Source organism: Salmo trutta, chromosome 24, assembly GCF_901001165.1.
Source record: "Salmo trutta chromosome 24, fSalTru1.1, whole genome shotgun sequence".
NCBI classification, from domain to species: Eukaryota; Metazoa; Chordata; class Actinopteri; order Salmoniformes; family Salmonidae; genus Salmo; species Salmo trutta.
The window spans coordinates 25,483,364-25,509,059 of NC_042980.1; the positions used below are offsets into that span (position 1 = coordinate 25,483,364).

Here is a 25,696-nt window from a genome sequence, read left to right on the forward strand (position 1 = left end):
AGAGAGAGACAGAGAGAGAGACACAGAGAGAGACAGAGAGAGACAGAGAGAGAGACAGAGAGAGAGACGGAGAGACAGACGGAGAGACAGACGGAGAGACAGACATAGAGAGAGACAGATGGAGAGACAGACAGAGACAGAGAGAGAGACAAAGAGACAGAGAGAGAGACGGAGAGACAGACATAGAGACAGATGGAGAGACAGACAGAGAGAGACAGAGAGAGAGACAAAGAGAGAGACAGAGAGAAAGAGAGACAGAGAGAGAGAGAGACATAGAGAGAGACAGAGAGAGACAGAAAGACCGAGAGGGAGACCGAGAGGGAGCGAGAGGAGCAGGCAGGCAGTGTGAATAATGTTTAGCTCTGAGGCCAAAAGTGTGTGCATGTTTGTGTGTGCGTGTGTGTGAATCCGTGTGTGTGTCCCTGCACGGGCTTGTGTTTTACTCTGCTCTTGATAAATTGATAGCGCTTTGCTTTTGTTCTCGTGGGGAAAAGGAAGAAAACGCCACTAACCGTTCCGAGCAAATGGATTTACGATTTCATGACAGACAGTTTGTTTCTGGGGGGAGGAGGTGGGGGGTTGGGGTTAGGGGGGAGGAGGAGGACGGGGAACACATGAGAGAAGGGAGTGTGGCGAGAGGAAATGAACAAGGAGGACAGAAAAGACAAGAAGAGGGGGACAGTAACACAGAAGTTATAAAGGCCCAATGCAACAGCATCCCCCTCTAGGATGATGTCCAGAAATAAACAGCACAGCAGAGAGATGCCATATTGGCTTACAACACAGACCCAAACAAAGGCCTAGTGAAAAACAGTTTGCCGAAACCTCCTGATCTGAAGGCAGAGCTGAGCTGAATGAAGCTATGTATGGGCAGAGAGAGAAGGGGCAGTAATGACTGCTAATTTACTACAAGCTGGAGCCAGAGGGAAGGACTGCATCCCAAATGGCACCCCATTCCCTATATAGAACACTACTTTTGACCAGAGCCCTAGTGGCACTAGAGAATAGGTTGCCATTTGATGCAGACAGAGCATGCCATCCACTGCTCATCTATCTGAGGCAGTCTGAGGAGCCTGCCGGGGTGATCTGATAGTGAGGGAGACACTGTGGGGTGAGGAGGGGTGGAGAGGGGGTGACGCAGGGTGAAGAGGGGTAGAGAGGGGGTGACGCAGGGTGAAGAGGGGTGGAGAGGGGGTGACGCAGGGTGAGGAGGGGTGGAGAGGGGGTGACGCAGGGTGAAGAGGGGTAGAGAGGGGGTGACGCAGGGTGAAGAGGGGTGGAGAGGGGGTGACGCAGGGTGAGGAGGGGTGGAGAGGGGGTGACGCAGGGTGAAGAGGGGTGGAGAGGGGGTGACGCAGGGTGAAGAGGGGTGGAGAGGGGGTGATGCAGGGTGAAGAGGGGTGGAGAGGGGTGACGCAGGGTGAAGAGGGGTGGAGAGGGGGGTGACGCAGGGTGAAGAGGGGTGGAGAGGGGGTGATGCAGGGTGAAGAGGGGTGGAGAGGGGGTGACGCAGGGTGAAGAGGGGTGGAGAGGGGGTGATGCAGGGTGAAGAGGGGTGGAGAGGGGGTGACGCAGGGTGAAGAGGGGTGGAGAGGGGGTGACGCAGGGTGAAGAGGGGTGGAGAGGGGGTGACGCAGGGTGAAGAGGGGTGGAGAGGGGGTGACGCAGGGTGAAGAGGGGTGGAGAGGGGGTGACGCAGGGTGAAGAGGGGTGGAGAGGGGGTGACGCAGGGTGAAGAAAGTGCTACTAGACAGATAAAGGCTGTCAGGGGAAAAACCTTCATACATGTGTTGACAGCAGAGTAACAGAATACACTGATAGTACTGTGGGGCATGCCAGTTTGGTAAAGTGGCTTTTAACATTATTTTACAGAGGCTATGGTTTAACTGAGCAGAATAGCCCATGTTGAGACTACAAAGCCTCTCAACGCTCAGACAGACATATACATTTAGTTCTACAGCTTATCTGACATTGTGTCAACCGCTGCTGTGTGAGGCTGTCTCACATAATAGAGACCAGCCGTATTGTCATCTGCACTGTCTGTCACCCTCTGGACTTTTACCCCCTCTCTCTCTCTCTCTCTCACACACACACACACACACACACACACACACACACACACACACACACACACACACACACACACACACACACACACACACACACACACACACACACACAGTCTTGTACAGCTAACCTTGTGGGGACACAATTCAAAATCCTATTTTCCTAACCCCTAACCCTAACCCTAACCCCAACTCTAACTTAACCCTAACTCTAACCTTAACCCTAACCTTAACCTAAAAACCTAACCTTAACCCAAATCATCAGAGAATTCTGTACCTCCACCATAACCTGAAAACAGAACATCACTCTAGAAGAAAGACAAGGCCTAGCTAAAGTAAGGAAACACAAACATATAACCAGAAAACCAGCAGACAAAGATCATTATTATGGACAACCAAGAGTACCTCTCTGAAGCCCACCGACAACTCTCTCGTACACAACATTATACTCCTATCCCTGCTTCTACACAGATCCAGACACCAATAAAAATCAGACAGATAATATCAGATCTCTACAGAAAGAAATACATTACACATAGACAAAGATAATATCTAGATGGACCAGAATTACCCAGACAGAGACTCTTCTATCTCCTCCCGAAGATCCATCAAGCACCAGATACCTGAACAGTCCCTTTTGAGGTCCTGAAGGGAACAACTCCTGTGTCATACTGTGGGAGTGTGTCCTCTCCAGCAGCCGAATTCATTGACTACCTCAGTCCCATCTCACAAAATCACTCTAGCTACCTTAAGTACACATACCATTTCATAGACACACTTCACAACATTCCAGTCCCAGCACATGCATACATATTCACTTTCGATATAGATTATCTCTACACCAACATAGATATCTTGTCAGGTTTGACAGCAGTGGAATCTGCACTCCGGAGATATCCAGATCCATATAGACCAGACTCACACCTCCTACAGCTTCTAGAACTTGGCTTAAGAAACAATGGTTTCACATTTAATAATAAACACTACAGTACGTACACATTTATGGGACGGCGATGGGTAAAAAGTTCACCCCGGCCTATGTTATTATTGATATGGCAGACTGGGAGTTGAGAGTCCTGGCTAAAGGCCCATTGCGTCCCATGTTTTATGGAAGATACCTGGATGATATGTGAGTGTGGGAACATGATCTGGTACATTTCACAACATTCATTGAAATACTCAATAACCATCATCCTACCATAACAGTTAAATATGTCATCCACCCACATACAATCAACTTCCTGGACAGAACCCTTTTTGTCTCCAGATACTGACACGCACATAGTCTCTTTACAAACAAAGTATATTTCAAGGACACAGACACACACGCCCTACTCCACAATTCCAGTTATCACCCAAAACATACACTGGCATTGTCAAATCACAACTCATTAGATTCCATAGACTATGTACACAACAGAAAGACTTTCATTCAGCCACACAGACCCAATTTAGTGCACTGGGGAAGAGGGGACACTCAAAGCGGTCACTGAGGTACATAAAGGCAAACACACTAGCAGGCCTCACCCAGAACAGAATGCCTGATCCCCCCCAATCCTAACACATTGGCAGGCCTCACCCAGAACAGAATGCCTGATCCCCCCAATCCTAACACATTGGCAGGCCTCACCCAGAACAGAATGCTTGATCCCCCCCAATCCTAACACATTGGCAGGCCTCACCCAGAACAGAATGCTTGATCCCCCCCAACTCTAACACATTGGCAGGCCTCACCCAGAACAGAATGCTTGATACCCCAACCCTAACACATTGGCAGGCCTCACCCAGAACAGAATGCTTGATCCCCCAACCCTAACACATTGGCAGGCCTCACCCAGAACAGAATGCTTGATCCCCCAACCCTAACACATTGGCAGGCCTCACCCAGAACAGAATGCTTGATCCCCCAACCCTAACACATTGGCAGGCCTCACCCAGAACAGAATCCTTCATCCCCCCCAACCCTAACACACGGACAGGCCTCACCCAGAACAGAATGCCTGATTCCCCTAACCTTAACCATAACCCCAACCCTAACCCTAACCTTAACCACAACCCTAACCCCAACCCCAACCCTAACCCTAATCCCAACCCCAACCCTAACCTTAACCCCACACCTAACCCCAACCCCAACCTTAACCCCAACCCCAACCCCAACCCCAACCCTGACCCTAACCCTAACCCTAACCCTAACCTTAACCCCAGCCCTAACCCCAACCCCAACCCCAACCCTAACCCTAACCCTAATCCCAAACCAAACCCCAATCCTAACCTTAACCCCAACCCCAACCTTAACCTTAACCCTAACCTACATAACTTTCCCTGCAGAACTCTGGACCAGGCACTGACTCCTGACCTGGACTAACAGCCCACACCTATTCTTAACCCTTTCCCGATTCTGGGTCCGTATCTCTATCCCCACCATCCTATCCCTGTCCTCCAACCTCAGACCTTTCCCAGACCCCGTGTTCCTATCCCCCCAACAGATACAGAACCACAGATTATACCCCTCATCAGCACCTTCTCAGACATAAACAGACTCCTTCATTCCAGACTCAAAGCCACATTCACCCAAACACAATGTACATTCCCCCCACTCCAGGAATTCCGACCTATATCAGCATTCTGCAGAAACCCCAACCTAAGGGATCTCTTAGTCTATGCAACATTTTCCAATAAACCCACTCCTAAACCACCTCCTAAACAACAGTACTATCGACAACTTCCACACATTCACAATCCACATGCACAAAGCTCCAGTCCTATCCCACAACTCATGATCAATCAGAGCACCAACATTATCTATGCCATAACATGCACATTATGCCACAACATTTCTATAGGAGAAACCAGTCACACAGTCTTGACATGCCTCAAACAGCACCTCTGTACAATGAAAAAACCATATTACAAACACACCTGGTAAAACACTTTCAAAACCACCCTACAACCTCCCTCTGCATTACCGGTCTGGAGACCACAGGCCAGAGAAGAGCATCTGAATCCAGGTGGATAGCGAAACCGACCTTGGCTCCACTTGGTATGAATGGTAAAGAGTAGGATAAAGCATTGACTGTGGGAGTTAGTGAGAGCTGGAGGGGCCACCGACACGAGGAGGAAGTTCAATAGAAAATGATGTATTTATTTGCTCAATCTGGTTTTGTCTTTTTTATATTTTATATTTAATTGTATAATATCAAGCACTTTAACATAGCACTTATCTTTGGAGCACTTAATCCCTTCATCCTTTGGGGGGGGATTTCCAGTTACGTACTTATTTAATTATTTATTTAATTGATCCAGTTTGCGTGTTTCATTATGATTTTATTATATACATGTTTTTTAAATGAAACTTTTTTTCTCCTCAGCACTTTATCAATAATTGTCTTCCTCCTGTTGTTGAACTGTTTTGGTGACCCCTCGGAGCTCTCAGCCTTTCATGTTCTCTCACCCTCTCCAGACCGGTAGGATGTATAATACAGAAACAGGGCAGAAAGTTGCAATAGGCCCGTGCAACCCAATGTTTGATACCAGCATAAACAGAAACCCTCTTAAACCTAACCTTAACCCTAACCCTAAACCTAACCCTAGCTCCTAACCCAAAAACGAACCCTAGCTCCTAACACTAACCCTTGACGTAATTCTAACCGTAACACTAATTCTAACCTTAACCCTAAACCCCCTAGGAATAGCATTTGACCTCGTGGGATTAACAAAACATCCCGTTGGACACATTTTTGTTTGTCTATGTAACGGTTGTCGTGTGTGGAGGACCAAGATGCAACAGGGAAGTGTATACTCATCTTCTTTTTAATATTGAAGAAGGAGAAACAAATGAAACACGTATACAATTAACGGACACGACACTAACAGCTCTGTCAGGTGGTAAGCACAAAACAGAATACAACTACCCACAATCCACATTACAAACAAACCCCTAATTATAGGACCTTCAATCAGGAGCAACGAGGAGCAATTGAAGGTCAAGAACAAAACTGCACATAGAAACAGAGTGACTAGAATAAACATAGAAAATGCCCTAACATAGAACATATACCAAAACTCTAGACCACTCTAATCAAACACCCCTTGTCTATACACATAGACTAACAATCCCCGAAACATATAAACAAAATACCCCCTGCCACGTCCTGACCATACTAAACACTAACAAATAACACCTTTACAGGTCAGAACGTGACAGTCTACTATTCTTGTGGGGACTTCTGGTCCCCACAAGAATAGTTAAACACGTCCACGCACGCACGCACGCATGCATGCACACACACACACACACACATACACACACAGACACACTCACAAACTTTCCCTCCACACACACACACACACACACACATCCACCCATACAGTATATAGACACTGATTATCATGTTGACTCGAAATAACAAAAGAGAAAAAGGATGCCGCTCAACAAACACTCTGTCCGCTTTTGACTTATTCCACAACTCTCCGCTCTCCATTTGGGCGCACCACTACAAATGTTCACTCAGAGTATGCCTAGGCCTGCATACAACTATGTCTCTTGAAGCCACTTCCTGCCGAAAGCACCATACAGTGCCTTAGTACAGTAAATCCATCCCTGTAATATTGTGTAGGAGAGAGGTAGAGCTGGGAGAATGAGGATGTCTGTGTCCCAAATTACACCCTCTTCCCTATGGTCCCAGGTCAAAAGTAGTGCACTACATAGGGAATAGGGGGCCATTTAGGATGCACACGATGAGTGAAAGATTGGGAGTTGTTTCATGCGATTCCAAATGAAGTGAGCTGAGGGTGATAACGTTTAATGGGACCTGCTCTTCTCTGTGATCTACCAGACTGGCTCATAGCTTTCCTGCTGATTTAAAACACGACTGGAGTGTGCCGAAGCACCGCCACTTTCATCTCTTTTGCACTGTTCTGTTCTTCCGTGTGCTCGCAGCCAAATTAGCCCTTTTATTAAGATAGAGGATTGGCATATTCACTCAGATACACCATTTCATCTTACTTCTCATCTATAATATACTGTGGATACGTCCCAAATGCCACCCTATTCCATATTAAGTACACCATTTTTTTACACAGCCATAGGGACATAACTCAAACCTCTCAGTGCAGGCAGATAGACAGACAGACAGACAGACAGACAGATAGGGGTGTAGAGGGTTAGAGAGATCATGGACAGACAGGGGTGTAGAGGGTTAGAGAGATCATGGACAGATAGGGGTGTAGAGGGTTAGAGAGATCATGGACAGATAGGGGTGTAGAGGGTTAGAGAGATCATGGACAGATAGGGGTGTAGAGGGTTAGAGAGATCATGGACAGATAGGGGTGTAGAGGGTTAGAGAGATCATGGACAGATAGGGGTGTAGAGGGTTAGAGAGATCATGGACAGATAGGGGTGTAGAGGGTTAGAGAGATCATGGACAGATAGGGGTGTAGAGGGAATAAGGATTAGGGAAAGGGAGAGATCATGGACAGATAGGGGTGTAGAGGGTTAGAGAGATCATGGACAGATAGGGGTGTAGAGGGTTAGAGAGATCATGGACAGATAGGGGTGTAGAGGGTTAGAGAGATCATGGACAGACAGGGGTGTAGAGGGTTAGAGAGATCATGGACAGACAGGGTGTAGAGGGTTAGAGAGATCATGGACAGATAGGGGTGTAGAGGGTTAGAGAGATCATGGACAGATAGGGGTGTAGAGGGTTAGAGAGATCATGGACAGATAGGGGTGTAGAGGGTTAGAGAGATCATGGACAGATAGGGGTGTAGAGGGTTAGAGAGATCATGGACAGACAGGGGTGTAGAGGGTTAGAGAGATCATGGACAGATAGGGGTGTAGAGGGTTAGAGAGATCATGGACAGATAGGGGTGTAGAGGGTTAGAGAGATCATGGACAGATAGGGGTGTAGAGGGTTAGAGAGATCATGGACAGATAGGGGTGTAGAGGGTTAGAGATCATGGACAGATAGGGGTGTAGAGGGTTAGAGAGATCATGGACAGATAGGGGTGTAGAGGGTTAGAGAGATCATGGACAGATAGGGGTGTAGAGGGTTAGAGAGATCATGGACAGACTGGGGTGTAGAGGGTTAGAGAGATCATGGACAGATAGGGGTGTAGAGGGTTAGAGAGATCATGGACAGATAGGGGTGTAGAGGGTTAGAGAGATCATGGACAGATAGGGGTGTAGAGGGAATAAGGATTAGGGAAAGGGAGAGATCATGGACAGATAGGGGTGTAGAGGGTTAGAGAGATCATGGACAGATAGGGGTGTAGAGGGTTAGAGAGATCATGGACAGATAGGGGTGTAGAGGGTTAGAGAGATCATGGACAGATAAGGGGTGTAGAGGGTTAGAGAGATCATGGACAGATAGGGGTGTAGAGGGTTAGAGAGATCATGGACAGATAGGGGTGTAGAGGGTTAGAGAGATCATGGACAGATAGGGGTGTAGAGGGTTAGAGAGATCATGGACAGATAGGGGTGTAGAGGGTTAGAGAGATCATGGACAGATAGGGGTGTAGAGGGTTAGAGAGATCATGGACAGATAGGGGTGTAGAGGGTTAGAGAGATCATGGACAGATAGGGGTTGTAGAGGGTTAGAGAGATCATGGACAGATAGGGGTGTAGAGGGTTAGAGAGATCATGGACAGATAGGGGTGTAGAGGGTTAGAGAGATCATGGACAGATAGGGGTGTAGAGGGTTAGAGAGATCATGGACAGATAGGGGTGTAGAGGGGTAGAGAGATCATGGACAGATAGGGGTGTAGAGGGTTAGAGAGATCATGGACAGATAGGGGTGTAGAGGGTTAGAGAGATCATGGACAGACAGGGGTGTAGAGGGTTAGAGAGATCATGGACAGATAGGGGTGTAGAGGGTTAGAGAGATCATGGACAGATAGGGGTGTAGAGGGTTAGAGAGATCATGGACAGATAGGGGTGTAGAGGGTTAGAGAGATCATGGACAGATAGGGGTGTAGAGGGTTAGAGAGATCATGGACAGATAGGGGTGTAGAGGGTTAGAGAGATCATGGACAGATAGGGGTGTAGAGGGTTAGAGAGATCATGGACAGATAGGGGTGGTAGAGGGTTAGAGATCATGGACAGATAGGGGTGTAGAGGGTTAGAGAGATCATGGACAGATAGGGGTGTAGAGGGTCTAGAGAGATCATGGACAGATAGGGGTGTAGAGGGTTAGAGAGATCATGGACAGATAGGGGTTGTAGAGGGTTAGAGATCATGGACAGATAGGGGTGTAGAGGGTTAGAGAGATCATGGACAGATAGGGGTGTAGAGGGTTAGAGAGATCATGGACAGATAGGGGTGTAGAGGGTTAGAGAGATCATGGACAGATAGGGGTGTAGAGGGTTAGAGAGATCATGGACAGATAGGGGTGTAGAGGGTTAGAGAGAGCATGGACAGATAGGGGTGTTAGAGGGTTAGAGAGATCATGGACAGATAGGGGTGTAGAGGGTTAGAGAGATCATGGACAGATAGGGGTTGTAGAGGGTTAGAGAGATCATGGACAGATAGGGGTTGTAGAGGGTTAGAGAGATCATGGACAGATAGGGGTGTAGAGGGTTAGAGAGATCATGGACAGATAGGGGTTGTAGAGGGTTAGAGAGATCATGGACAGATAGGGGTGTAGAGGGTAGAGAGATCATGGACAGATAGGGGTGTAGAGGGTTAGAGAGATCATGGACAGATAGGGGTGTAGAGGGTTAGAGATCATGGACAGATAGGGGTGTAGAGGGTTAGAGAGATCATGGACAGATAGGGGTGTAGAGGGTTACAGAGATCATGGACAGATAGGGGTGTAGAGGGTTAGAGATCATGGACAGATAGGGGTGTAGAGGGTTAGAGAGATCATGGACAGATAGGGGTGTAGAGGGTTAGAGAGATCATGGACAGATAGGGGTGTAGAGGGTTAGAGAGATCATGGACAGATAGGGGTGTAGAGGGTTAGAGAGATCATGGACAGATAGGGGTGTAGAGGGTTAGAGAGATCATGGACAGATAGGGGTGTAGAGGGTTAGAGAGATCATGGACAGGGCTGACAAGCAGCAGAACATGTTGTCTTCTCCTGACTTTCATTTCCTTCCCTTCTTCTTTGAACTTACTGCCTAACTTTGTAACAGGACACTTGTAGATGTTAGATCATGTATTTTGTCAAAGGTTGTAAACTAAGTAAGAATTGTCCTAATTCTGGTTAGCCAAGTCTGTTGTGACCTCTGGAGTAAGTGCTTATCAGACCTGGGTTTAAATAGTATTTGTTTTCTATCAAATATTTTGAGCATTTGATTAAGCCTGCTTGGACTGACCGATGGATAAAATATTCCATCGGTTCCACTTTACCGGAAAGTAGTAGCTCAATCAAGCGCAGCTAAATGATTAGAAAGAAAACAAATAAGAAGGTTTGGTAACTAGTATTCAGTACTGTGGCCCTATCTCACATCTCTCTCCCTCCTCTCCCTCAGGACTCCCCTGATTGCTGCCGGAGTGATAGGGGGCCTCTTCGTCGTGGTCATTGTGGCTCTGAGTGTAGCCGTGTCTGTCCGCAGGAAGAGCATCAAGAAGAAGAGAGCCCTGCGACGCTTCCTCGAGACAGAGGTATGGCGTGTGAACACACACACACACACACACGAGACAAAGGTAAGGGCCTCCTGAGATGTGTATCATAGAAAAAGCTTCCATTGGTCTCATCAAAATATAGGGAATAGGGTGCCTTGGGACACAGACCGAATTTAGAGAACCTCAATAAGACACAGATTGATTGGTTTGACGTTTCAGTTATAGAGTTCATTATTGGTCAAACATTTTCACAATGGATCTCATGTTACCGATCTCATTATTTATCTTATGTGTATATCTGTTGTATGGTTGTCACTGTTTTTAATTTTGTTTTTATTGTTGAACTCCGACTGCGGAACAAATTTCCCAATTGGGACAATAAAGATATTGTATGATTGATTGATTGAAGGAATAATTAAAGAAAACAGGAGTGAACTGGATCCTACATCCTAGTAGCCTTAGTGAAAACGACGTCACTCACTGCTCTATGAAGAGCTGTAATAGCCTTGTGCTTAATGGTATGTGATGTAGTCTATGATGTGTTCTGTGATGTGTGTAGGGCCACTGGTGGCTGGGGCCCGGGGCTATGAGAACACAGAGAGAGTTTAGGGAATAAACCGACAGAGAGGAGAGGAGGTAGAGAGCATCATCTCCAGCTCAAACAAATCACTTTCTCCTCTGAGGCCTTTCTCCCTCCTCTTCTTCCTTCCTATCTCCCTCCTCTTCTTCCTTCCTATCTCCCTCCTCTTCTTCCTTCCTATCTCCCTCCTCTTCTTCCTTCCTATCTCCCTCCTCTTCTTCCTTCCTATCTCCCTCCTCTTCTTCCTTCCTATCTCCCTCCTCTTCTTCCTTCCTATCTCCCTCCTCTCTTCCTTCCTATCTCCCTCCTCTTCTTCCTTCCTATCTCCCTCCTCTCTTCCTCCTATTCTCCCTCTCTTCTCTCCCTCCTCTCTTCCTTCCTATCTCTCTCCTCTCTTCCTCCTATTCTCCCTCTCCTCTCTCCCTCCTCTGGCATTTCTCTCTCCTCTCTCCCTCCTCTTTCGTTATTTCGACCTCCCTCATCTTCTACCTCCCTCCTCTCTCCCTCTAACCCTCTCCCCTCTCCCTACTCTCTTCTCTCCACACTCTCTCTCTTTCTCTGTCCCTCCTCTGTGACCTTTCTCCCTTCTCTCTCTGTCGATTCTCATCTCATTTATCCCTCTCTCTCTCTCTCTCTCCTTCTGTCCCTCTCTTTCTCTCCTCTCCTCTGTGGCCTCTCTCCCTCCTCTCCCTTCTCTCTCCCTCCTTTCCTTTGTTACGGTATAGAACATGAGAACTTCTTTGAAATGGAGGTTCTACACAAAAATAGCATCAACCCTGGACCCACTAACATGGAACTCACTCTGAACAACGCTTCAAAGCAACACAAATACAATACCACATCACACTGTGTTAAATTAACAAGCAATTTTTTGCTCTACTTCTATAGGCTGTGTTCCACTGTATTGTACCTAGTCCATAAATATGAACCAAACCACCATTACTGTATAACCATTACTATACTCCTGCTTCCTGTTTACAAACAGAAGCTCAAACAGGAAGTACATGTGACGCGCTCCATAGAGAAATGGTGCACCGAAGCAGAGGCTATGCTACAGGACTGCTTTGCTAGCACTGACTGGAATATGTTCCAGGACTCCGCCAATAGCATCGACGAACTAACCACCTCCGTCACCGGCTTCATCAGAAAATGCATCGTCGACGTTGTCCCCACAGTGAAGGTATGCTGCTTCCCCAATCAAAAGCCCTGGATTAACATTGAGGAATGCCCTAAGCTAAAGGACAGAGCTACCACAAACAGGACTATCGCAGCAGACCCTAAGGCTATGGCTGAGGACACAAACGCGCACAAGACGTCCCACTACGACCTCCGAAGAGCCATCAAACAGGCAAAAGGACAGTATAGGAACAAGGTGGAATCCTATTACACCGGCTCCGATGTCCAACGCGTGTGGCAGGAGCTACAGTCCATGAAGGATTACAAAGGATGCCTCTCTACTAGACGAACTCAACACTTCGACAAGTGCATGAAGGCCCCAGCCATCCCAGAGGAATAGGTGATCCCGTTCTCTGAGTCTGATGTGAATAAGGCTTTTAATCTAGTCAACACTCGCAAGGCCGCGAGGCAGGACGGTATTCCAGGGAACGTTCTCAGGACACGTACAGCCCAGCTGGCAGGCATCTTCACTGTCATTTTCAACCTCTCCTTGTACCAGTCTGTAATCCCCACGTCTCAAGCTGACCCCCATCATTCCTGTTCCCAAGAACTCTGAGGCTACCTGCCATAATGACTACAGCACTACCGTCAATGTAGCACTGAGCTCTGTAACCATGAAGTGCTTTGAAAGGCTGGTCATGGCACACATCAATTCCATCATCCCAGACACCCTGGACCCACTCTAATTTCCATACTGCCCCAACATATCTACAGATGATGCAATCTCAATTGCACTCCACACTGCCCTCTCTCACCTGGACAAGAGAAATACCTATGTGAGACTGCCATTCAACAACATAGTTCCCTCTCATCACCAAGGTCGGGACCCTGGGACTGAACACTTCCCTCTGCAACTGGATCCTGGACTTCATGCCGGGCCAACCCTAGGTGGTGAGAGTATGTAACAAGACCTCTGACACGCTGATCCTCAACACGGGGACCCCCCAGTGGTGTATGCTTAGCCCCCCCCTGTACTCCCTGTTTACCCACCACTATGTGGCCACGCATGACTCCAACTCCATCATCAAGATTGCTGACGACACAAAGGTGGTAGGCCTGATCACCAACAGCGATGAGAAAGCCTACGGGGAGGAGTTCAGAGACCTGGCAGTGTGGTGCCAGGACAACAATCTCTCCATCAACATCAACAAGACCAAGGAGTTGACCCAGGATAGTTGTGAAGAAGTCACGGCAGCACCTATTCTCCCTCAGGAGGCTGAAATAATTAGGCGTGGCCCCTCAGATCCTCAGGAATTTTTACAGCTGCACCATCGAGAGCATTCTGACTGGTTGTATCACCATCTGGTATGGCAACTGCACTGCCCGCTACTGGAAGGCCATACAGAGGATGGTGTGGCCGGCCCAGCGCGTCACTGGGGGCAGCTCTCAGCCATCCAGAATGTACACAAAATATACAAAAGTATGTGGACATCCCTTCAAATTTGTGGATTTGGCTATTTCAGCCACACCCATTGTGTAATGAGGTCTGTGTGTAGCTTGAGTAGAGGAGTCAGGCGCAGGACAGCAGATATGAGTAAATAAACGTAATTTACTCAAAATAGGCAAATACAATACAATAAAGCAAGCCCACATAACGGACCGTATAACATACAAACAATCACTCACAAAAAACCATGGGGGAACAGAGGGTTAAATAATGAACAAGTAATTGGAGAAGTGAAACCAGGTGTGTAAAACAAAGACAAAACAAATGGAAAATGAAAAGTGGATCGGCGATGGCTAGAAGGCCGGTGACGTCGACCGCCGAACGCCGCCCGAACAAGGAGAGGGACCGACTTCGGCGGAAGTCGTGACACATTGCTGACAGGTGTATAAAATCAAGCACACAGCCATGCTATCTCCATAGACAAAGATTGGCACTAGAATGGAGATTGCTTCGTAAAATTTCTGCCTTGCTAGAGTTGCCCTGGTCAACTGTAAGTGCTGTTATTGTGAAGTGGAAACGTCTAGGAGCAAAAACGGCCAAGCCGCGAAGTGGTAAGCCACACAAGCTCACAAAACGGGACCGCTAATGCCGAAGCGCGTAGCTCATAAAAATAGTCTGTCCTCGGTTGCAACACTCACTACTGAGTTCCAAACTGCCTCTGGAAGCAAAGTCAGCACAAGAACTGTTCGTTGTGAGCTTCATGAAATGGGTTTCCATGGCCGAGCAGTCGTTCACAAGCCTGAGATCAAATTGCGCAATGCCAAGTGTCGGCTGGAGTGGTGTAAAGCTCGCTGCCATTGAACTCTGGAGCAGTGGACACGTGTTCTCTGGAGTGATGAATCAAGCTTTACCATCTGGCAGTCCGACAGACTAATCTGGGTTTGGTGGATGCCAGGAGAACCCTAAATGCTGAGTTTGGTGGAAGAGGATTATTGTCATGGGGCTGTTGTTCATGGTTTAGGCCCCTTAGTTCCAGTGAAGGGAAATCCTAACGCTACAGCATACAATGACATTCTAGACGATTCTGTGCTTCCAACTTTGTAGCAACAGTTTAGGGAAGGCCCTTTCCTGTTTCAGCATGACAATGCCTTCGTGCACAAAGCGAGGTCCAAACAGAAATGGTTTGCGAGAAAAATTGCCAAAGACTCCAGACACTCGCGACATGGACTGTTGTCCACACTCCCGTCTGGCGGGCAGAACCGGTGCATCAAGGCTCAGACCAACAGACTCCTGAACAGCTCTTATCCCCTGGCTGTAACACTGTTAAATGGTTAACAACTACTGCTGTCCCTCTTCCACAGACTATCCACACTGACTCTATGCCCATCCAGAGTTCTCTACCCACTCATACACACATACCTTCACTGTCACTCTTACTCACACGCACACACACATACACACACTTACATTCACCCTCACTCACACATTCGTTACTTACGCCACACACTTACACACACACACACACACACGCACACACACACACACACACACACACACACACACACACACACACACACACACACACACACACACACACACACACACACACACACACATTACTACCATTATGCTGCTGTTCATTGATTATTGATTACCATTAGTATTTATCTATTTATCCTGCTACTGGTCACTATTAAGACTGTTTACATGTACAGTTGTATAGTTGTCACCCTTGCACTTTTCTTGACTAATTCTCTATTTCTTGAAATTTAAAAAATTAATTGGTCTCCACATCGTGTTATTGGATTTTCATCATTGCAGAACAAATTTTGACAGACAGACAGACAGACAGACAGACAGACAGACAGACAGACAGACAGAATTGAATTAAATTTACAGGGATTTGTGGACAGACAGACAGACAGACAGACAGACAGACAGACAGACAGACAGACAGACAGACAGACAGACAGACAGACAGACAGACTGTTACGCTCGTCATAAACATTGGACCAAGGTGCAGCGTGGTCGGCGAACATTTTACTTTATTTTCAAATGAACATCGTCAAAACAACAAAATACAAAAACAACCGTAAAGTTCTGCAGGCAACACAGCACCTATGCAAAAACAAGATCCCACAATCTAAGGTGGGAAAAAGGGCTGCCTAAGTATGATCCCCAATCAGAGACAACGACAAACAGCTGTCTCTGATTGGGAACTATACTAGGCCAATAAAGAAATAGAAACATAGATTTCCCACCCTAGTCACACCCTGACCTAACCAAATAGAGAATAAAAGGGATCTCTAAGGTCAGGGCATGACAAAGACAGACAGACGGACAGACATGTGTTCAGTCTCCCATGTAGGAGGAGAGGAGAGGGTGATCTGTGTTAACAGACATCAGGGACAGGTTCCATTAAAGCTCTCAGTATCACATAGGGCGGTGTAAGAGCCTAATGTGCTGGTCTCCTGCCATGTCCTTCTACCCTACACTTACAGCGCCATGAAGTGATGGTGCACTGGGCTTTTTACTAGTTATTTCAGTAATGACAAGATTGTGCCTTTTTCCGTTATACCTTACATCACTGCTCTCTCGCACTCTCTCCATCCATTCCGCTCCTCTGTGCTGTCTTGATTAGCTGCACACACATACAGTACTGTTCACTGCTTTATTATTATAGAACTCACTGGTTTTATTCAATACTAATTGGCTCAATGCAAAACTCAGTGTCAAGTCAGGTAATTGAAACAATAACAAAGCGGAAACCCAGCCTATGATTCGTTAAAAAGTTGAGAGATGGCCCTGGAGAAATGTAACCACGCTCAAATTCATAAACAGAGGTATGGATGCAAGGGCTGACCATCCATGACATCAAAATTATAGTTTTAAACATATTTTACATTTACATTGTTTACAAACATTGGAGTAAAACAAGCTTATATTTTGGATTATGATGGGATACGACAGTTGATCTAAGCTCATGAGGCAATTCTAAATGATATTATTCAATAATCATTGTGTGTATATAATTAATCTATAAGTCAAGAAATGGAGAAACTAAGGATTTTAGCTTTAAATAATAACAAGTAATAACAAACAAGAAATGACTGCTCGAAGGGTCTAAATAAATGGACATCCTAGTAGTCTTGCTCAGGTTTCAGCACCACAGATTAGAGTGGGTTGGTGGACAGCTCCCTCCCGCCCCTTGGAACTACAAGTTCAGCACCTCATCTAAGGGTGTTTTCACATAAAGTCCCATTTAAAAGAACCAATCTCAGTCCTCTTTAAAGTGAACTCTGGGGTAAAAAAAGCAAAATAGCTCAGTTCTCTTTGTATTCACACTGCCCTTGCCTTTGAATGAGAACTGAAATCCATCTCTGAACTTTTGACATCTCACTTCACCTATGTTGTGGTCCAAGTCCTCTTTGCATTCACATTGCTATGTATAGAAAGGAACCAAGATCTTTTTCCAACATTAACTCAATGTTTTTTTGCAAAGTTCAGGACAAGCCATTCCATCAGAATATGCTATCGGACAGCTAGATATTGTACATACTTACCTTTTGGAAGCTAATAGATTGCATTTAAATAATTGTAATCAGAAGATAATATTAACATGGAAATATTATTAGTAACAGAATAAATAGCAGAAGAATAACAGCAGATTGAATAATGATGTAATTGAAAATGTTTGCTACTGCCCCTTTAAGAGCTGAAATTTATTCTGTATGCTATGTTGTGATTCTCACCAAATATGTTGTCTTCTCACGCTATTCAAACCCCACTATCGAATAAACACTTTATGAAACTCTCTTAGCCTATACATCACATATTGCAAACAAATAATCTTGAACTAAAAACTCCATACATATTTTGGAATTTCTGTGCATACTTGACAATCGCTAATCAATATGCAAAAACAGCACACGTTTATTTCTGAGAACCTGCACATCACCATCTTCTCTCTTTTGTGGAACCAATGTGGGGGGTTGTGGCAGGGGAAACAGGGCTTCAGTAGTCTAGCGTGTGGTGCAGGAATAATGACAAGCGAGCCTGGGGAGCTTTGTGTTCACATTGCCCTAAAAAAAGGGAACCGGGCCGAGGGAATTCAAGCGAACCGAACTCCGAACACCTCTAGAGGTGGTCTCAGTTCGGTTTGCTTCAGGGGCTCTTTTGAGGGTTCTGAATTCCTTTGGAGTGTTCACACTGCACTAAAACATTCAAACAATTGGCTGAAATTGACCAAGTGTGAAAATACCCTAACAGACAGCTCCCTACAGTCTGGGGCGAAGGTGAGGTTGCTGGCTGTGTGTGGCCCTCTGGCTCATCACAACAGTCTGATTAAAAAACAATAGCTGTTCTTTATTTAAATGGTATTTTGAATCAGCCTTGCAGGAGAGGACAGAGAAGAGAGAAGGGGAGAAGGGGAAGGAGAGGGAGAGGGGGAACAAAGAGGAAAGGAGAGGGGGAAGAGGAAGAAGAGGGGGAGGAAAGAGATCATGACAGATAAGGAAGGGGCAGGGAAGATGGGAGAGGAAGGAGAGAGGGAATGAGAGGGGGAAAGAGAGGGGGAGGAAAACAGACAGAAAGGGAAAGGGGGAAGGAGAAGGAGAAGGAGAAGCGGAGGAGAGAGGAAAGAAGGAGAGGGGGAAGAGGAAGAAGAGGGGGAGGGAGAGGGGACGAAATAGATATGGAAGGACATCCATCCCACCTTCTCTGTCCCTTCCCTGTCCTTCTATATCTCTTTCCTCCCTCTCCCCCTATTCTTCCTCTTCCCCTATCCTTCTTTCCTCTCTACCCCCTCTCTTTCTCCCTCTCTTTCCCCTCCCCCTCTTTCCTCTTGTCTGTCCTCTCCTGCAAGCCTGATTCAGAATTCCATTTAAATAAAGAACAGCTATGTTTTTTTAATTAGAGTGTTGTGATGAGCCAGAGGACAGGGCCGAAGCAGAGGAGAGCTGATTTACTTCTTCTCCCTTTCTCTATCTCTCTCTCTCCCTCCCTCGCTTTCTCTCTCTCCTTTTCTTCCATCTCTCGCTGTCTCTCTTTCTCTCTCTCTCTGCTTCTTCCCCCTCTCTCTCTCTCTCGCGCTCTCTCTCTCTCTTTCTCTCTCTCCACTCTCTTTTCTTTTTTTTTCTTTCTCCCTCTCCCTCGATCTCTCTCTCCCCTCCTTCCCTCTCTTTTTCTCTCTTTCGCTCGCTTCCTCTCTCTATATCTCCCCTCCCTCCCTCTATCTTTCTCTCTCCACTTTCTATATATCTCTCTTCCTCTCTTTGTCTCTCTCTTTTTCTCCCTCTGTCTCTTTCTCTGTTCCCCTCTATTTACCTCTTTCTCACACCTTTCTTTCCCTCACTTTCCACCTCTCTCTCTCCCTCCCTATCCCTCTCTCCCTTCCGGTGGATTCATTGTTCTCCACTTGAAAGATAATGAAACTACGAGAGCCTATACTCCTCTTCAACTGTTGCTATTATCCACCCCCTCGTTCTCTCCATCTCTCCCAGTTCTCCATCTCTTTCCCGCTCTCTTCCCCTCTTGTTTTATATTTGTCACTGTTGCCTCTCTGGTAAGTCTTTTTGAAAGTTTCTATTCAGAAGATGAAAGAGTGCCATACCCATGGGAGATGTGACTGGTTGGTTTCTTAATAGCTTGCTAGATTGATTGGTTAATTGGTTGATTGACTGGTAACGGAGTGAGGGACTAACATATTTCTGATTGATTCATTGACTGTTTATTTGACTGATGAGTTGATTGATTGTTTCTCCCTATAGCTGGTGGAGCCCCTGACACCTAGTGGTACAGCCCCTAACCAGGCCCAGCTCCGCATCCTCAAAGAGACTGAACTCAAGAGGGTCAAGATACTGGGCTCGGGGGCCTTCGGCACCGTCTATAAGGTATCAACTTATCACATACACTCACATGCACTCACACAGCTACAACCACTTTTTTTGCAAGTTAGAAAGGAAGAGATGTTTCAAGGTGGAGGGTGGGAGAGAGAGAATGTTAGGGAGCCTGGGGAGATGATAACAGGAAATGAGAATGGAGGAAAAGAGGGAGGGCGATAGGGAGGGAGGAATGGAAGCAGACGGGAGAGTTGCCATAGGCGCATAGTAAGGATCACATGCAAATCCAGGTCAGGTCTGCTGTGACTCAAGCAGGAGAGAGGATAAGAGCAGAGAGATAGCCCTGAACTATGGTATTTCTCACAGTGTAAGAGGTCTGAGCTACTGTATGTCTCACAGTGTAAGAGGTCTGAACTACTGTATGTCTCACAGTGTAAGAGGTCTGAACTACCGTATGTCTCACAGTGTAAGAGGTCTGAACTACTGTATGTCTCACAGTGTAAGAGGTCTGAGCTACCGTATGTCTCACAGTGTAAGAGGTCTGAACTACTGTATGTCTCACAGTGTAAGAGGTCTGAACTACTGTATGTCTCACAGTGTAAGAGGTCTGAGCTACTGTACGTCTCACAGTGTAAGAGGTCTGACCTACTGTATGTCTCACAGTGTAAGAGGTCTGACCTACTGTATGTCTCACAGTGTAAGAGGTCTGAACTACTGTATGTCTCACAGTGTAAGAGGTCTGAACTACTGTATGTCTCACAGTGTAAGAGGTCTGAACTACTGTATGTCTCACAGTGTAAGAGGTCTGAACTACTGTATGTCTCACAGTGTAAGAGGTCTGAACCAGTGTATGTCTCACAGTGTAAGAGGTCTGAACTACTGTATGTCTCACAGTGTAAGAGGTCTGAACTACTGTATGTCTCACAGTGTAAGAGGTCTGAACTACTCTATGTCTCACAGTGTAAGAGGTCTGAACTACTGTATGTCTCACAGTGTAAGAGGTCTGAACTACTGTATGTCTCACAGTGTAAGAGGTCTGAACTACTGTATGTCTCACAGTGTAAGAGGTCTGTACTAGTGTATGTCTCACAGTGTAAGAGGTCTGAACTAGTGAATGTCTCACAGTGTAAGAGGTCTGAACTACTGTATGTCTCACAATGTAAGAGGTCTGAGCTACTGTATGTCTCACAGTGTAAGAGGTCTGAACTACTGTATGTCTCACAGTGTAAGAGGTCTGAATTAGTGTATGTCTCACAGTGTAAGAGGTCTGAACTACTGTATGTCTCACAGTGTAAGAGGTCTGAGCTACTGTATGTCTCACAGTGTAAGAGGTCTGAGCTACTGTATGTCTCACAGTGTAAGAGGTCTGAGCTACTGTATGTCTCACAGTGTAAGAGGTCTGAACTACTGTATGTCTCACAGTGTAAGAGGTCTGAATTAGTGTATGTCTCACAATGTAAGAGGTCTGAGCTACTGTATGTCTCACAGTGTAAGAGGTCTGAGCTACTGTATGTCTCACAGTGTAAGAGGTCTGAGCTACTGTATGTCTCACAGTGTAAGAGGTCTGTACTAGTGTATGTCTCACAGTGTAAGAGGTCTGAACTAGTGTATGTCTCACAGTGTAAGAGGTCTGAACTACTGTATGTCTCACAATGTAAGAGGTCTGAGCTACTGTATGTCTCACAGTGTAAGAGGTCTGAACTACTGTATGTCTCACAGTGTAAGAGGTCTGAACTACTGTATGTCTCACAATGTAAGAGGTCTGAGCTACTGTATGTCTCACAGTGTAAGAGGTCTGAACTACTGTATGTCTCACAGTGTAAGAGGTCTGAATTAGTGTATGTCTCACAGTGTAACAGGTCTGAACTAGTGTATGTCTCAGTGTAAGAGGTCTGAACTAGTGTATGTCTCACAGTGTAAGAGGTCTGAACTAATGTATGTCTCACAGTGTAAGAGGTCTGAACTACTATATGTCTCACAGTGTAAGAGGTCTGAGCTACTGTATGTCTCACAGTGTAAGAGGTCTGAACTACTGTATGTCTCACAGTGTAAGAGGTCTGAACTAGTGTATGTCTCACAGTGTAAGAGGTCTGAACTAGTGTATGTCTCACAGTGTAAGAGGTCTGAACTACTGTATGTCTCACAATGTAAGAGGTCTGAACTAGTGTATGTCTAGAAACCACAGTGTCTGACTTTGTGACTCAGCGGCTGTGTAGTCTTACCTCCCCTGTTCCCACTTCTCCTCTCCCCTTTTTTACAAATGGTTATTGTTCCCTTCATGTAACTCACCTCTCCTGCCCTCCACCTCTCCTCTCCCTCTCCTTCTCTCCTCTCCTATCATCCCATTTAACTTACTCCCCATCTCTCCACCCTCCTCTCTCCCCTCTCTCCTCCTCTCCCCCTCAGGGTATCTGGGTGCCGGAGGGTGAGACAGTGAAGATCCCGGTGGCCATCAAGATCCTGAACGAGGCAACGGGACCCAAGGCTAACGTGGAGTTCATGGACGTGAGTGTTTTACTGGCTCCATAGAGACCCCATACACTCCACCACCACCGCCACACACCACAGGCTCACAGTACCTATGGGTTTTACTGGCTCCATAGAGACCCCATACACTCCACCACCACCGCCACACACCACAGGCTCACAGTACCTATGGGTTTTACTGGCTCCATAGAGACCCCATACACTCCACCACCACCGCCACACACCACAGGCTCACAGTACCTATGGGTTTTACTGGCTCCATAGAGACCCCATACACTCCACCACCACCGCCACACACCACAGGCTCACAGTACCTATGGGTTTTACTGGCTCCATAGAGACCCCATACACTCCACCACCACCGCCACACACCACAGGCTCACAGTACCTATGGGTTTTACTGGCTCCATAGAGACCCCATACACTCCACCACCACCCCACACACCACAGGCTCACAGTACCTATGGGTTTTACTGGCTCCATAGAGACCCCATACACTCCACCACCACCCCACACACCACAGGCTCACAGTACCTATGGCTGACGACGGTACGATTCCCCAGTCATTCATAAAACATTCAGCACTCTTTTATTTCAAAAGGAAAAATGGATGTTAACAATCTAATGATGTTATCTACTACTACGTCTGTGATGCAACCTCAGTGAAATCCCTCCTAGCGACCCATTTCCACTGTGTTTTAATCTATTATGGCGTTGTTATATTTCTACTTTTATCAATCTTGCTTTGATGTGTGTAGACACGTGCGTGCATGTACGTTGTGTGTGTGGGTGTGCGTGGGTGTGTGTGGGTGGGTGGGTGTGACACGTAGCACGTGTCTTAGAAGGCGATCTTAGCGATGGCCCCCAGGAGGAGCCAGAGGCAGGCTGGGTATTTCCCACAGTGCATCATCAGCTGAGTGCCATGCTAATGAGCTTTCCCTTCCTTCGCTTCATCCCTCCTATCTCTCTCCTCCTCTCATTATCCTCTTTTCTCCCCTCCTCTCTTCCCCTCTCCAAGAGAGGAATCAATGGGGCTCAGCAGACCTGGTTTCAAAAACTATTTGAAATAAAAAAATGAATTGCTTTACCCTGCCTGGAGTGGATTATTATATTGGTTCAATGGCATCAGGCAGGCTAAATTAAGCACAGTATTTGAAATTATTTTAAATAGTAGTTGAACCCAGGTCCAGCGCTCTCTGCTGCCGTGGCTGATGGGATAGCTGCCTGTCAACTGGAGGACAGCATGAGGGAGGAGGGGGGACGAAGGGGGAGGAGGACCTTCAGATGTCTTTGACTAAACAGGAGGGGTCAATGTGGAGAGGTAGGGGAGGGGAGACTCAGCCTGCGTTCCAAATGGCATCTTATTCACTATCACAGGAGGCTGCTGAGGACAGGATGGCTCATCATAATGGCTGGGATGGAGCGAATGGAATGGCATCAACCATATGGAAACTGTGTTTGATGTATTTGAAACCATTCCACTCATTCCGCTCAAGCCGATACCACGAGCCCATCCTCCCCAATTAAGGTGCCACCAGCCTCCTGTGTTCCCTATATAGTTCCCTGCCCTATGGGTCCTGGTAAAAGATAGTGCACTATAAAGGGAATAGGGTGCCATTTGGGACGCAAACTCACACGGCTGGAGAGACAGGCTTCAGACTGAGGAGGCTTTTGAAGGAGCTGCCTCCCTCCTCTTTCCTCCCTCCTCTTTCCTCTCTCCTCTGTCCTCCCTCCTCTGTCCTCCCTCCTCTTTCCTCCCTCCTCTTTCCTCCCTCCTCTGTCCTCCCTCCTCTTTCCTCTCTCCTCTGTCCTCCCTCCTCTGTCCTCCCTCCTCTTTCCTCCCTCCTCTGTCCTCCCTCCTCTGTCCTCCCTCCTCTTTCCTCCCTCCTCTGTCCTCCCTCCTCTGTCCTCCCTCCTCTTTCCTCCCTCCTCTGTCCTCCCTCCTCTTTCCTCCCTCCTCTGTCCTCCATCTGCTCTCCTCCCTCCGCCCTCCTCCCTCCGCGCTTCTCCCTCTGTTCTCCTCCCTCTGATCTCCTTCCTCCGCCATGGAGGATTTAGGAAGAGGAGGCAGCACAGCTTCTTCATTTAAACAGCAATCAAAACGCAGTGGCACATGTCTTCAGATTGGACGTGGAGACACACACACACGCACACACAGACACACACAACACACACACAACATGCACACACAACACACCCACACGGACGTGGAGATGGCCCCTGGCGATGTTTGGCCAATGAGCAGCAGCCCTGTTTACTCCTGTAGCTAGCAGCATAGCAGGAGGATGAATACTCATTAATTAAGAAGACTGTCAGCAACATGGTAGTCTGGACCACTGTTTGTGTGTGTGTGTGTGTGTGTGTGTGTGTGTGTGTGTGTGTGTGTGTGTGTGTGTGTGTGTGTGTGTGTGTGTGTGTGTGTGTGTGTTACCGGCAGGGCACCAGTGTGAATTATTCCTTTTGAAGGCCTAAGCACATCTCTGGACCCTTCTTTATTTCTGCCATAATAAACCTAGTGGTCTAGACCGAGACAATGACATGTCATATCCCTCTCTCTGTTAATGGAGATGTGTACCTAGTTTTGGTTTGTTCAACTGTTTAGAAGACACACCTAGAAGAGACACGTAGACGACACACATAGACGACACGCGTAGACGACACGCGTAGACGACACGCGTAGACGACACGCGTAGACGACACGCGTAGACGACACGCGTAGACGACACGCGTAGAAGACACGCGTAGACGACACGCGTAGACGACACGCGTAGACGACACGCGTAGACGACACGCGTAGACGACACGCGTAGAAGACACGCGTAGACGACACGCGTAGACGACACGCGTAGACGACACGCGTAGACGACACGCGTAGAAGACACTCGTAGAAGACACGCGTAGACGACACGCGTAGACGACACGCGTAGACGACACGCGTAGACGACACGCGTAGACGACACACGTAGACGACACACGTAGACGACACTCGTAGAAGACACGCGTAGACGACACGCGTAGACGACACGCGTAGACGACACGCGTAGAAGACACGCGTAGAAGACACGCGTAGACGACACGCGTAGACGACACACGTAGAAGACACACGTAGACGACACTCGTAGAAGACACACGTAGACGACACTCGTAGAAGACACACGTAGAAGACACACGTAGACGACACGCGTAGACGACACGCGTAGACGACACGCGTAGACGACACGCGTAGAAGACACGCGTAGACGACACACGTAGACGACACACGTAGACGACACACGTAGAAGACACACGTAGAAGACGCGTAGACGACACACGTAGAAGACGCGTAGACGACACGCGTAGACGACACACGTAGACGACACACGTAGAAGACACACGTAGACGACACACGTAGAAGACACGCGTAGAAGACACGCGTAGACGACACGCGTAGAAGACACGCGTAGACGACACGCGTAGACGACACGCGTAGACGACACGCGTAGACGACACGCGTAGACGACACGCGTAGACGACACTCGTAGAAGACCCGCGTAGACGACACGCGTAGACGACACTCGTAGAAGACACACGTAGAAGACACACGTAGAAGACACA

At 47.2% G+C, this 25,696-nt stretch overlaps 1 protein-coding gene across 1 annotated transcript in view; it reads left to right on the plus strand.

The window, feature by feature from the left end:
- LOC115160978 (receptor tyrosine-protein kinase erbB-4) overlaps window positions 1-25,696 on the plus strand; it is a gene marked incomplete in the record, with an annotated part of 167,370 nt that overhangs the window by 93,333 nt on the left and 48,341 nt on the right. The window contains 3 exon segments of the mRNA XM_029711599.1: window positions 10,591-10,671; window positions 19,544-19,666; window positions 22,022-22,120. Coding sequence (XP_029567459.1) covers window positions 10,591-10,671; window positions 19,544-19,666; window positions 22,022-22,120 — 303 coding nt within the window.